Below are 13,132 nucleotides of genomic sequence, written 5' to 3'. Positions count from 1 at the left end.
GTAGGAGAGGAGGCGGGGTAGCCCTCTTTGTAAGGGAGGACTTGGACTCCATTGAGATGGATTGTGGTGATGAGGAGATTGAGTGTCTGTGGGTTAAAATCAGAGGAGCCCACCAGAAGGTAGATTTTGTGATGGGAGTCTGTTACAGACCACCCAGCCAAGGAGAAGCAGCTGATGAGCTCTTCTATAAACAGCTGCGGTCAATCTCTAGATCAATGCCTCTTGTTCTTGTGGGAGACTTCAATCTTCCTGGTATCTGCTGGGTGTACAATACAGCAGAAAGGAAGCAGTCTAGGAGGTTCCTGGAGTGCATGGGAGAAAACATCCTTGCACAGTTGGTGAATGAACCAACAAGGGAGGGTGCCCTCCTGGACCTGCTGTTTGAGAACAGAGAAGGCCTTGTAGGGTATGTGGCAGTAGGTGGACGCCTAGGACTAAGCGACCATGAGATGATAGGGTTTTCTGTTCTAGGTGAAGTGAAGAGGGTGGTTAGCAAGACGGTAGCATTAAATTTCCAGAGGGCAGACTTTGATCTCTTCAGAAGGCTGGTTGGCGAAGTCTCATGGGAGACAGTACTCAAGGGCAAGGGAGCCCAGGAGGGCGGGGAGCTCTTCAAAAGGGTGGTCCTAGCATCTCAGGAGAAAGCCATCCCCGTGGTCCGGAAAAAAAGCCGGCAGGGGAGAAAGCCAGCTTGGTTGAATAGAGAGATCTTGAGGGATATCAAGAAGAAGAGAAATGTTTATGGGCTCTGGAAGAAGGGACAGGCCTCTTGGGTGGACTACAGGAGAGAAGTGAGATTGTGCAGGGAAAAAATCAGAAGGGCTAAGGCTCAGCTAGAAATTGGATTGGCCAAGTCTGTGAAAGATAACAAAAAATCTTTCTACAAATATATAAATAATAAAAGGAGGACTAGGGAGACCATACAGTCCCTATTGGACACAGAAGGAACAACAGTGACAGGGGATGAGGAAAAGGCTGAGGTACTTAATGCCTTCTTTGCCTCAGTCTTTAGTTGTAAGGAGGGTCGTTCCGTCTGTGTACAAACCCAGGAGCTAGAGGAGCATAATGAGGCTCCCGTGATCCAAGAGGAGGTGGTCAGAGCCTTGCTAGCCCAACTAGACACCCACAAGTCTATGGGGCCGGACGGGATTCACCCTAGGGTACTGAAGGAGCTGGCGGATGTGCTGGCCAAACCCCTTTCCATCATCTTCCAACAGTCCTGGAAGACTGGGGAAGTCCCACCGGACTGGAGGCTGGCTGATGTTGTGCCCATCTACAAGAAGGGTCGCAGGGAGGACCCAGGGAACTACAGGCCTGTCAGTCTGACCTGAGTGCCAGGGAAAGTCATGGAGCAGGTGATCATGAGTGCTATCATGAAGCACATGCAAGAGAACCAGGTGATCAGGCCCAGTCAACACGGGTTCACAAAAGGCAGGTCTTGCCAAACTAACCTGATCGCCTTCTATGACAAAGGGACTCGGCTGCTGGATGAGGGAAAGGCTGTGGATGTGGTCTTCCTGGACTTCAGTAAAGCCTTTGACACAGTTTCTCACAGCATTCTGCTTGAGAAACTGTCAGCCTCTGGCCTGGACAGGTGCACACTCTCCTGGGTGGAAAACTGGTTGGATGGCTGGGCCCAGAGAGTGGTGGGAAATGGTGTGAAATCCAGCTGGAGGCCAGTGACAAGTGAGGTTCCCCAGGGCTCAGTGCTGGGTCCAGCCCTGTTCAATGTCTTTATCAATGACCTGGATGAAGGCATCGAGTGTACCCTTAGCAAGTTTGCGGACGACACTAAGCTGGGTGGAAGTGTTGATCTGCTGGAGGGTAGGGAGGCTCTGCAAAGGGATCTGGACAGGCTGGACCGCTGGGCAGAGTCCAATGGCATGAGGTTTAACAAGGCCAAATGCCGGGTCCTGCACTTGGGGCACAACAACCCTGTGCAGTGCTACAGACTAGGAGAAGTCTGTCTAGAAAGCTGCCTGGAGGAGAGGGACCTGGGGGTGTTGGTTGACAGCCGACTGAATATGAGCCAGCAGTGTGCCCAGGTGGCCAAAGAAGGCCAATGGCATCTTGGCTTGTATCAGAAACGGCATGACCAGCAGGTCCAGGGAGGTTATCCTCCCACTGTACTCGGCACTGGTGAGACCGCTCCTCGAATACTGTCTTCAGTTCTGGGCCCCTCACCACAAGAAGGATGTTGAGGCTCTGGAGCAAGTCCAGAGAAGAGCAACAAAGCTGGTGAGGGGGCTGGAGAACAGGCCTTATGAGGAGCGGCTGAGAGAGCTGGGGTTGTTTAGCCTGGAGAAGAGGAGGCTGAGGGGTGACCTCATTGCTCTCTACAACTACCTGAAAGGAGGTTGTAGAGAGGAAGGTGCTGGCCTCTTCTTCCAAGTGACATGGGACAGGACAAGAGGGAATGGCCTCAAGCTCCACCAGGGGAGGTTTAGGCTGGACATTAGGAAAAAATTCTTTACAGAGAGGGTCATTGGGAACTGGAACAGGCTGCCCAGGGAGGTGGTTGAGTCACCTTCCCTGGAGGTGTTTAAGGCACGGGTGGACGGGATGCTGAGGGATATGGTTTAGTGTTTGATAGGAATGGTTGGACTCGATGATCCGGTGGGTCTCTTCCAACCTGGTTATTCTGTGATTCTGTGAATAGTAGGAGGCTAATAAAGGAGGTTATCTCAAGAAAACAATGTAACTAAGGTTATACCATGGATACAGGTGGATGGAATTGAATGATACACAACAGCAACAAGTTGTGCATGTCTGCACTGATTTATGTCTGCACCGGAGTAGGGCACCTAAAACACACTGAGAAACTCCAAGTGTTGCAGAGATACATGGTTAGATGGCACACGAGGTCTATTTTTAGGACAGCTGTGGTCTGAAAGACCAGGCATTACATCTGTCTTTTCTGCTTAGTTTAGAAGCAGTCACGGGCTAGCTATGGGAGCGCTCTCTGCTGATCTACATCAGAAGACACGCACACTACATGTAAGGAATCATGAACAGCCTAGATGCTGCAGTTCCTCAAATCTAAAGATCTGACCTTTCAAACACTCTTATTCCTGCTGTCCTTAAAGCACTTCATCCAAGACTACCTGGAAGTTAGTCACATCAGTTCAAGTTTGTGTATTGCCTACAGATTTGTATGTGCTTTCTTCCAGGTCATAGGTCTTTGACAGACAACTTTAGATCAATTTTTTTATTCTCTTTGATGGAGAAAAAACACAGAGAAACAGAAATAAACTCTGTTCTGTCACCCTCCCAAAACATACCTAGGCCTCCAAATTTGTATAAAATACAAAAGCTCACTCTGGGTGACCAGTCGCCCACAATAATTTGCTGTTGGTGGCTATTAATAGAAGGTGCAGAGAATGAAAAGGGTTGGAAAAGATATCAAGAACGCTCAAAACAAACCAGTTCAATAAGGGAAAACTGCACCGTATTTCTGCAGATTCTATCTGCGTTATCTTTACACTGACCATAAGATAGGGTGATATTAATTGAACAAACAATCCCAACTTCCTTCGATTCTCAAAATTTCTAGTGTTTCTAATCAATGCTGCCATACTGAAAGATGACATTTTAATTCTTCATGTGCATTCTATCAAGAAAACTGTTCTAAGAAAAAAAATAGGCAGGATAAGTTACCCTCCGAGCTGCAAGATTGCCTGCCAGTTCGCTGACTCTCGATTTTCTTTGGTTTGCTAATTCTTTCACAGAATTAACTCCATCAGAAAACATGCTGATCAATAACTGAAGAGGAACAACAATGTCTAGTTCAGATAGCACCTGAGGAAAGACAATAAATAAAGTATGAGTTCCCAGTTTGATCAAAAACGCTAGCCACTTTATAAGTACCTTTAGCATATGATAATCAGTTAAGCAAGTTCCATGCATATAATACGGAGACTCGATGAGGTGAGCTGTAAGCTTAGATTTCTGTTAGAATCGGGGTAAAAGAGAACTGGCAAATAAAAGGGTTTTCACAAAGTATTTCTTGACAACCTTTTGGTGTGCCTTAAGATCAGTTTTACACATGAACACACAGGGGTGTGTGGTTGTTCCACAAACAGGTTGTTTCTGTAAACAAAAAGCAATACTAATACTTGGATGAATAACTATTTACTGTATTAATTATTACTTAAAACTCTATTTCTGTATTTATTCTAAGAATACAGTCAGAATAGGTGTCTACAGGCGTCAATATAATGACAAAATGGTTCTCCTCACTGAGACAACATTCATCATCTATTTTGTCACCAGCATTCAGACAAATAAGCTCAATTGCATTTATCATTAACTGTTATTAGTTAAAGAAAAATATAAGAAATCAGACTCCATTTGAAAACTCCACACACATGAAAATTGCTGCTGTCATCAGGCAAAATAGTATTTGCTGAGGCTTAACCAAAATAACCCCCAGCAGAAAAGAAGCAATACAGAAGAATATAGGTATTATTCTAATGTGCTGCAGAAATGTTATGCTTTTCTGAATTCACTGTCCCCAGCTAACATAACTGTCTCTGTAGCTTTTGAATATTAATACTGGGTGAATGCCAGCTTTGTGAGCAAATATAGCACAAAAGGGCCAGAGCAGCAGAAAGCTTGATGGGCACAGAGCTAGTCTAATGCAGATTTTCATATGTGGGAACAACTACAGGTGCTTCTGGAGTCTGGAATTAATTCTGGAATCTACAGACAGAATTCTGCAGAGACTGAAAGCTACTGCTGGCAAACAGTCAGACAGCTGAACGGCCATAAAGACACAACTGACATTCAAAGGTAAAAGGAATTTCCAGGCTTCCATTACAAGCTAGTAACATAAAGCTTCCTGGGATCAGTACACCAACCATCCATATACTGAGGCTACAAAAAGGGCAGAAAAATTCCATGATCCTTGGAAAAGTGGTTTCTTCCCACCACTCCTTTTTTTGTCTTTTCCAAAATCACAAGCTGCTTCAGCACAACTTGTCAAAAGAGGACACTTACATGCAGCCAAAGCAACGCTTGCTCTTGAACAGAGGATGGATACCCTGTGAATCGACAGCTAATGAAGCCAAACATCTCCTCCATGGAGAAAGGGAGAGGGCAAAGTTCAACATCAAACATTTTGCTGAAAAGTAGAACAAAAATATAGCATCACTGAGTTACCATGGCACACACTGTGTGAGATATAACAGAAAACCAGTAGAAAGGCAATCTCACAACCAGCACTGATGACAGGTCTGTAATCTTACTTGCATCCTCACCCTTGACAAGGGTTGAGCTAGGCGGCTGATGGCACCTGTCCTGACTGTACAAGGTCATCACTGAATTTGGTGATGCACCTTAAGAATTTACATCACATCTCCTAGTACGCCCAGATTCATTTGATCACAATAACTTTTTCAACATCCGACATAAAAATTGGAAAAAATCTCATCTCACCACTCCTCTAATACTCCATGTTTACACTGAAAAAGTTTACATCAGTACCTACAAATACAAGCTTCGGGGCAGTTTCAGAGGAATTTCATCAGTTAAAGGGCAATGTGAATTTTCATGGTCAAAGGCATACACCAGACATGAAATTATGACTCATTCAGCCACTATTCTCATTCTGGAGTTTTATTTGTGCAACAGGGGAAGATATTAGCAACTACACACTGCTGTCTACGGCACAGCCATTTTTATTTGTTGTCACCATCTTAACGTGCTACAATCCTCAACAATCAACATATGCAATGACAAAATGGCTCCTAGATATATATACACATACCTCAGCACTTCCCGGAACTCTCTCAGTTGATTATCAGGCACTTCCATCCTTATGGCTTCCAACCACTCTGGCATGATACATTCCCACACCGGCTGGTTTATCACATTGTACGGAATCAAGCAAAGGATTCGATTCAGCCCTTCTTTTAATTGGGTCACAGCACTACATGATTTGTCCCAGTATCCACCAACCTGTGGATATTTCCAAGAATCATACTGATGAATGATATGTCTGGTCCCTGTAATATGCCCAGCACCAATAAATTTGCTCAGTGTGCTGCAGCCAAGAAATTGTAGGGGATGATCATGAGCATTCAGCCACGGGGATTGCATTGTTTTTCACCCTCTCATTTGGATCCACAGTACACAAAAGCACTGTCCACAATTTCGATTAAGTTCACTCACTTCCAGGCCATGATGCAGAGTAACCTCTCATTGTCCACTGTTCTCAACAAGGGACAGATTTGTTTGGTCAAACTTGCACCTTCAATTATTTGTTCTGGGACGCTTGTTACAGTGCTGAGTCTTTATTATGAAAAAACTGGTCTGTACCAGGTGTTCTTTTATGCCTGTTTGTTCTGGGGTTTTTTTGAGGGAATGTTCTAAGAGATGGAAGCCAAAAAATATACCTTTAATAAGTAACTGGCCAATAGAGATTAATTATTCTAACTGACCTCAGCTCACATCTGCTGCTCCCGACTAATGGCTCAAGAGATGCCTGCTGTTTTGGCACCAACTACTACTCATCTCAGCCAACAAACTATTTTTCCTCCATTCATCACAACTAATTTCATGGCCGTTTGTCTTCATGTTCTAGTGAACCCTCCAAACCTGGCTAGTTGTCAGTCTAGCGTTATGTATTGCAGCAAGGGTATTAAAACTGAAAACAAAAGGGGCTGTATCCAAGACAAGAAAAAGATCCATAACAGGTACAGCATGAGGTTCAGTCCTTCCTTTCCCCTTTAAGTCTCAAATCTTGATCTCTTTTCACCATTTCCAACATTCAATGTTTCTAACATTCTAACATTCATCCATGAAAAATCCATGGATGCACACTTCAGCCCCGGTGAAGTAATACATCACATCAAGTCTTTATGGCCCTTCCTAGTTTAGCCACTTAATTTTAGGAAGAAAACGAACATGTCCTGTGGACATTTTATGTAAGAGGGTCACAAAATTAAAGACAAAAGGACATGCGATGTAGTTGACAGTGATAAATGAGGAGAAAAAGTCTTAAACCACTCACAAACATGAAGTTCCTATTTTCATACTGATATTTCACTTCCTATAGAGGAATATTCATATACCTGACTTTGTTGCCTGTCTTCACTATCTAGGTTAAGTGGAGAGTTCTGCTTCATAATTAACGGACAGAAAGAAAGATTCTTTCTAGAAGCAATTCCAGCAATGGTCTCACTTGGGCACCCTCAGATAAGTCTCTATCTCTCCAACAACAAAGCAAACCACGGCAGACTACTGCCTTAATGGAGTCATTCCAATTAGGCATCGAAAGCTACAGGGTATCAGTATGCCCAGAGCTCCTCAGTTACAGCTGTGTGATTTCATGAACCCTAATTAACAGCTGCAGAGATAAAGTATGCAAAGAACAGAGAAACATTAGTAAAGCAGACAAGTGAAGGACAGGCTTGTATCTGGGAGTAGACAAATGATACCTTTTACTAAAGATAAGTTTGTGTGCTTCAGAAGCACAATGGAAATGTGCAGCTATGAAAAATGTACAGTATCTTTCAATAAGTATAAAATTCTTCCAACCTGTCTTCATATCACTGTAAATAATCCCCACTCTCTAACACAGTAAAACTAAGAATCGTTATGAAGGGGAAATATTCCTGGACTTCACTGCTCCCTCAACCACTGAGATTTCTTTTGCCATGACAGAGCTGGGGGAGAAATGTCCTTTATAAAGACTTTAATCTTCAGGTAAATTATTCTTACCCTGGCAAACTCCATTGGTTTAGGAAGTAGGCACATAACCATGACGTCAAATCGGACATCACAAACAGTCTTCAGCCACTTAGTAACAAACTGGGGTTTGAGCTTTTCAACCAGGCTACCGACTTCATCATCCATCATGTAAGCTGTAGAGTGAAACCACTGGAACACCATGCTAACAAGTCTTGCTAAACTCTCTGTGGGCGTATTCTCACTAGGAGTGCAAAGGCTCACCTGGAAGACAGAAACACAAATCAAGTGTCATTTCTAGAATTAAAGGTGGCAAATTGTTTGTCTACCTTAGTTTGCATAGTCTTACAAGATATGAGGATGCAGATTACCTAGAAGACAAATAGGCTGATCTGTTTTAAGTAGAGTTTGGCACAGAACAACTGACAAAACACTTCCAAATAGAAAATAATCAGAGGGGAAAAAAACAAGCACTTAATTTTTTCTTTTTTAGTTTAAACACTGAAAATATCAATACAGAATGCTTCGACAAACTGAAACATTTTGGCTTGAACTTTAAAATTACTTTTTATTTCAAAAGGGTTAGACAGAATAGATAAATATGGAACAATTAGAAAAAAAAGAAAAGGCTTTAAGGCTAAAATTACATCAAACAACAAAACTTACAAGACACCACTAGAATACAAGTTTACTCCTGTAGTCACTCAAAACAGCAGAGCAGCATTGTTGGCATTATGAGATTCTAGACATGCCGCCCTGCCGGTCCTATCTTTGTTTAGATGATGGATGAGGGGTCCAACTGTTCCCCACTTGCCACTGGGTGACCAAGGAGAGAGTCTGAGAGCTCAAGGTGAATTGGAAAGAGACTGAGGAAAAGAACTGTCCTTAAGAACTGCAGAAACCAGTTTCTGAGTATCTATCAGGCCCCAGCCTGGCCTATCATAAACAAGCCAGCAACAGCCCTTCTGTTCTGGAATAATCTCTGCTAGCTACTATAAGGGGCAGAACAAGCAGGGCTTCACTCTGTCAGCTCACACCAAGTGAATTAGCTGGAGTACAAGTGTGACAGATCCAGCTAGACCAATCTGAAGCCAAGAAGGAAAAGCAGCCCACTGAGTGTCTTCCAGCCTATTCAGAGGTAAAAGAGAAAGCTGGCCTTCCAAAGAGAAATGTTGAAAGTTGTAAGGTGAAAGATAGATCCTTAAGGGGTGGCCTTTTAAGATTAAAATAACGGCACTCTACAGAGGGAATTTGTGAGCAGAAGATGACAGCCCACAAAAAGTCAATAAAAAAACACTGAGAGGGTGAATAAACCTGTTACACACCATACAGCATTGGAAGGCAGTGAGCAGCTCCACTCAAACTAGTTCTGAAATCTCCAAATCTAACAGCCTTACAGAACTCCTTTTTGCTTACAAATCAGAAGAGCACCAACTAAAGCCAAGAAGCCAGTAAGGGTGGGGGCAGGAAGAGATAAAATTGAGGCTTCAGAAAATACAGGACAGGGAAGCAAGAGGAGTGAGAGAAGACAGAAGGAACTTCTTACCAAGAACCAGATTCCGAACTGGCTCAGGAGGCGCTGGTCATGCTTGTCATCATCTTTATTATCAAAGTCTGTGTTGTCCAGAGAGTGATGGGAAGAGGAGAGGCCCATCTGCCTCCTGCGGTTGAGTTCATGCTCCCTCTGCTCTGCATGAAACTCTGCTTCCTTCAGCAAGCTGTAAGACAAATTTGTGGTCAGCGAATGCAGCTTTTCTGCACTGAATACAGGTATCTTATCAAGAATAAGTTAAGGCATTATTTTCCTGAGAACAGCAACACCACACCAAATTCTAAGTCTCAAGGCTGATTTCTGCCATAAGAACAACACTCACAGCTGATTCGTACTCTGCTAAAGCAGCAGGAGTTCAGTGCCCCCGCTCTGAATTTATCCTGGTAAAACTAAAATCAGCTTGCACAAGATTTGCAGGCAATATTTACATGAAAGTCTGATCAAGCTTTACATCCTGATGCTTATAAACTGTTATGTTACCTGATGACAGCTTCCACAGTACACACAAGTTCCTCTGCCCCACACTCCCGCGTATTGATAGGAGGTGGTGAGGTCTGATAAAGATGGGTTTCTGCAGCTGCCCCAACCTCACTGCTGTGATGATTCGAATGGCACCTTTTGCAGTAGCGAACCGGCCTGTTGCCATGGCGTCCACAGCAGCCTGCTGAGAAGCATGTAACAACAGCTCTTCTGACATGTGAACTACAGTTCTGGAAAAGAAAAAAGATTTTATTAGGCCCCAAGTATCAGGAAGTGGAACTGCAAGCAGGAATGAGAGTCAGCACTGGGGAACTGGTTCCAGTGTTGGTCATTTCCAAAATCACTATAAGCACAGCTGTGTGCAAACTCCAGATGCCAACTGTCACTGAACTTCCAGAAGATGAGCTCAGCTCTAAATGCTGGGCTTGGATTTAAATGGCATGGTTGCTCTTGTCACAGCCAAACCAAAATTTTAAATCATCAACCTCAATTTTCTGGCTTAGAGACATCTCTAGAATTTACAGCAGTTCTCTTAATCCTTGCTTACACTTCAGAACATCTTTTTAAGTTACATGTAGCAACAGGCAGATCCCTAGGAATGTAATCAATGATGCCACATCAGTTTATGCTATGTAAGGATCTACTGTACCACAAGTAACCATGAAAGCATTCTCAAATATGCACTCCCTTTATTTTTGCCATCTGATCCAATTTTAAAGCTTTCTTTACCATATAAGATCTAAAATATGCAATGGATTATATTCCTTGTTCTTAAAATACGCTATGTGTTGCAAGCAGATTCTTTTTGTCAGCAATCTTTTTGGAGCCAAGCACTGAAGACTTTCAGTTCATAGATTTTTAAAAAAATACGATTTTTAGTAGGATTTTTGTCCAATTTAGAATTAATCCAAGACTTCAAGGAGATGTGAAAATATAAGACACTTAGATTTAAAATTAATCTCTTGCTCTATTCTCTTCATAAGCAGAGTTATAGAATAAAAACTGAGCTCAACTGCATAATTGAATTGCTTTACTAATTGCCACTTAAGAAAACCCTACTACTGGAATGAAGCATCAGCAGTTTTAACAAAAAGAAATCTCACTGTTGAATCATTCACAGCCACCAACAAATGCATTTATGGACAAATTGTGAAAATTTGGGATGATACAAAAAAGAACACGCCACATAGTAATGGAATGATGTTACACACAACATCAAATCATGCCCCATCACACAAATGACTGAATCTTACCTTCTTCTGGCATATAGCAGAAATTTCAGCTGTAAGGGGAAGGCATACAAAACATCAACACAGAATGACGATCCTTCTGATTTACTATGGAAGCCACGGGAAAATGGACTCGCTGCAAGGAAGTCTCTGAGGCTAAACTTGTGTTTCCAGATATTATTGAAACCTCTAAGCCCTGTTGGATTGCATGAGGTAGGACACTGTACACTTAGGCTCAAGGGCTACTTCTGTACTGAAACGAAAAAGAGCCTTGGTGCATTGTGTGGTGTGCTCTGCACTCCATCCTTCTCTCTGTGCTTCTGCCTCACAGACAGGCTTGTAACAGTGCACCTGCTGGCACGCTACTGTGGCACACGATGGGCCTGCACTGCCCGTGAAAGCTCACAGGATGAAAGATGACTGAATATGGATGAACAGTGTAGAAGCAGCCACCGTGTTTGACCCACAACCTCATAGCAAAATGCTTGCAGACTCAACCTGTAAGCAGTAGCTTTTCTGTCTGTTGCACTGGCAACATCTGATTCAGGTGGCTAAGTAAAAAGAAGTACTTCTCCTAAGTAAACAAAATATTCTTAATCTGAGTTAGATTTTTAGGAGGAGACAGAAAAAAAGATCTCCACTGCTTCAGAATTTTCAGTTTGTAGAACAAAGAGAGAGGAAGTGTGTTCTATCCTTGAAAGGGTTACTTTAGAGAACATATGACTGCTCTTGTAAATACAGGAAAGCCTGATTATCGTGTCAACAAGCTTTGTCTGCATTCTGATAGATAGTAGAATATCAGGCTCTCTCACTGGCCAAAGGGCAATGACCGGATCAATGACCAGATCGCTGAAAAATATTTTGTTTTTTCTAATATCCTGCACAGTCATCTGTTCCCAGAAGAGATTTTCAGAAGCTTTACAAGCTTTCAAATAAAGACCCTAGTTACCAGAAGAACTTTTAAAAAATTTGGCCCCAATTGTAGATCCTTCAAGATTTGAAAATCTGTCCAATTGTCTCTATTTCCTCACACGTGAAGAGTTGCATTCTATCTCAGGTAGAGGATTACTAATTTTTTCATAGTATTTTAAAGACATGAAACAGTATTATGTACAAGCTACTTAAAAATTCTAAAAAAATCCTTTAGAATAGAATACATCATTTGAAGCAACATAATATGCAGAAATATCAGCAAGCACAGTGTTTTTCAACTACGATTAATTTGTACCTACCCATAAAATATCTCTTACCTTGTGGTAGAAGAACATCAATCAACCATTCACTGTGATCCCTATAAAAATTGCATATCTGATTAGCTTTTCATTTTTTTATACACGCATTTACTTTTAATTTATTTTTTACAGATGTAGTTCTATAAATTTCAGGCTGCTTTGTACTACCTCTCTTTGTTGTTCCTATTTTATTGCAAATTACCACTTTGCCAATGTTGATCCACCAGGTTTCATGGCTTTCAAAAAATTACTTTTAAGGCATAAAATTTATCAAATTAAAGCACTGTGTGCTCTGAAAGTCTAAGGGCTTAAGAAAAGATCGTGGAGTACAATGGACAAACACAGGAAACAAAAAGGTACTTGTATCTGTTTTTTTATCGTCTCCTTGGGAGCTATGCTTCTACCAAATTCAATTACCTCTTCCTGCAGCTTTAAATCAATGATGACTAAAAACCTAAGGCAAGATGTAATTGCTTTTCCTACAACTGGCGTGATATAAAGGTGTCTTGAACAGGGGACAAAAAAGACCACATAGCTTCTGAACAACCTGTAACCTTGCTCATTTGAACTTATGATTGGAACTCCCCATAAATCATTACTAGATCTTGTAAAGAAACGCAAACCAAATTAGCAACTTAAAAAAACCCTCACATTACCATCATCATAAAAAGAACAAATAAGGTTAGTTCATCTCAGGCTGTATTTCTTCCAGGTACTGGGATAAGCCTGGTTCAATATCAATTCCTTACTCTGCTGTTTCACAGTATGACCTAGAGAATAATCTGAAATACTTGTTACATAAAAGTAAGGAAGTCTCTGTAAAAGATCTTCATTGTAATTTCCTGCTTTTATTGACAACTAGAGGATGAGGAGAAAATGGTTCATAAGCAAAAGTTTGTACATTAACAAAGGTTCCCCTATCAAAAGTCAAAACATCCCTATGTGTGTAT

At 42.0% G+C, this 13,132-nt stretch overlaps 1 protein-coding gene across 16 annotated transcripts in view; it reads right to left on the bottom strand.

The window, feature by feature from the left end:
- UNC79 (unc-79 homolog, NALCN channel complex subunit) overlaps positions 1-13,132 on the bottom strand; it is a 116,973-nt gene that overhangs the window by 80,739 nt on the left and 23,102 nt on the right. For 14 of the 16 annotated variants that reach the window (XM_069858671.1, XM_069858678.1, XM_069858670.1 and 11 more), the window contains 8 exons: positions 12,201-12,241; positions 10,975-11,003; positions 9,722-9,951; positions 9,236-9,407; positions 7,723-7,953; positions 5,768-5,958; positions 4,999-5,122; positions 3,658-3,798 (listed from right to left, as the gene is read on the bottom strand). In XM_069858671.1, coding sequence (XP_069714772.1) covers positions 3,658-3,798; positions 4,999-5,122; positions 5,768-5,958; positions 7,723-7,953; positions 9,236-9,407; positions 9,722-9,951; positions 10,975-11,003; positions 12,201-12,241 — 1,159 coding nt within the window. The remainder of the gene's footprint in view (positions 1-3,657; positions 3,799-4,998; positions 5,123-5,767; positions 5,959-7,722; positions 7,954-9,235; positions 9,408-9,721; positions 9,952-10,974; positions 11,004-12,200; positions 12,242-13,132) is intronic. The other 2 variants (XM_069858675.1, XM_069858684.1) reach the window with 2 other exon arrangements.

Source organism: Phaenicophaeus curvirostris, chromosome 5 (assembly GCF_032191515.1).
Source record: "Phaenicophaeus curvirostris isolate KB17595 chromosome 5, BPBGC_Pcur_1.0, whole genome shotgun sequence".
Taxonomy (NCBI): domain Eukaryota; kingdom Metazoa; phylum Chordata; class Aves; order Cuculiformes; family Cuculidae; genus Phaenicophaeus; species Phaenicophaeus curvirostris.
This window is presented reverse-complemented; position numbering and strand designations above follow the sequence as displayed.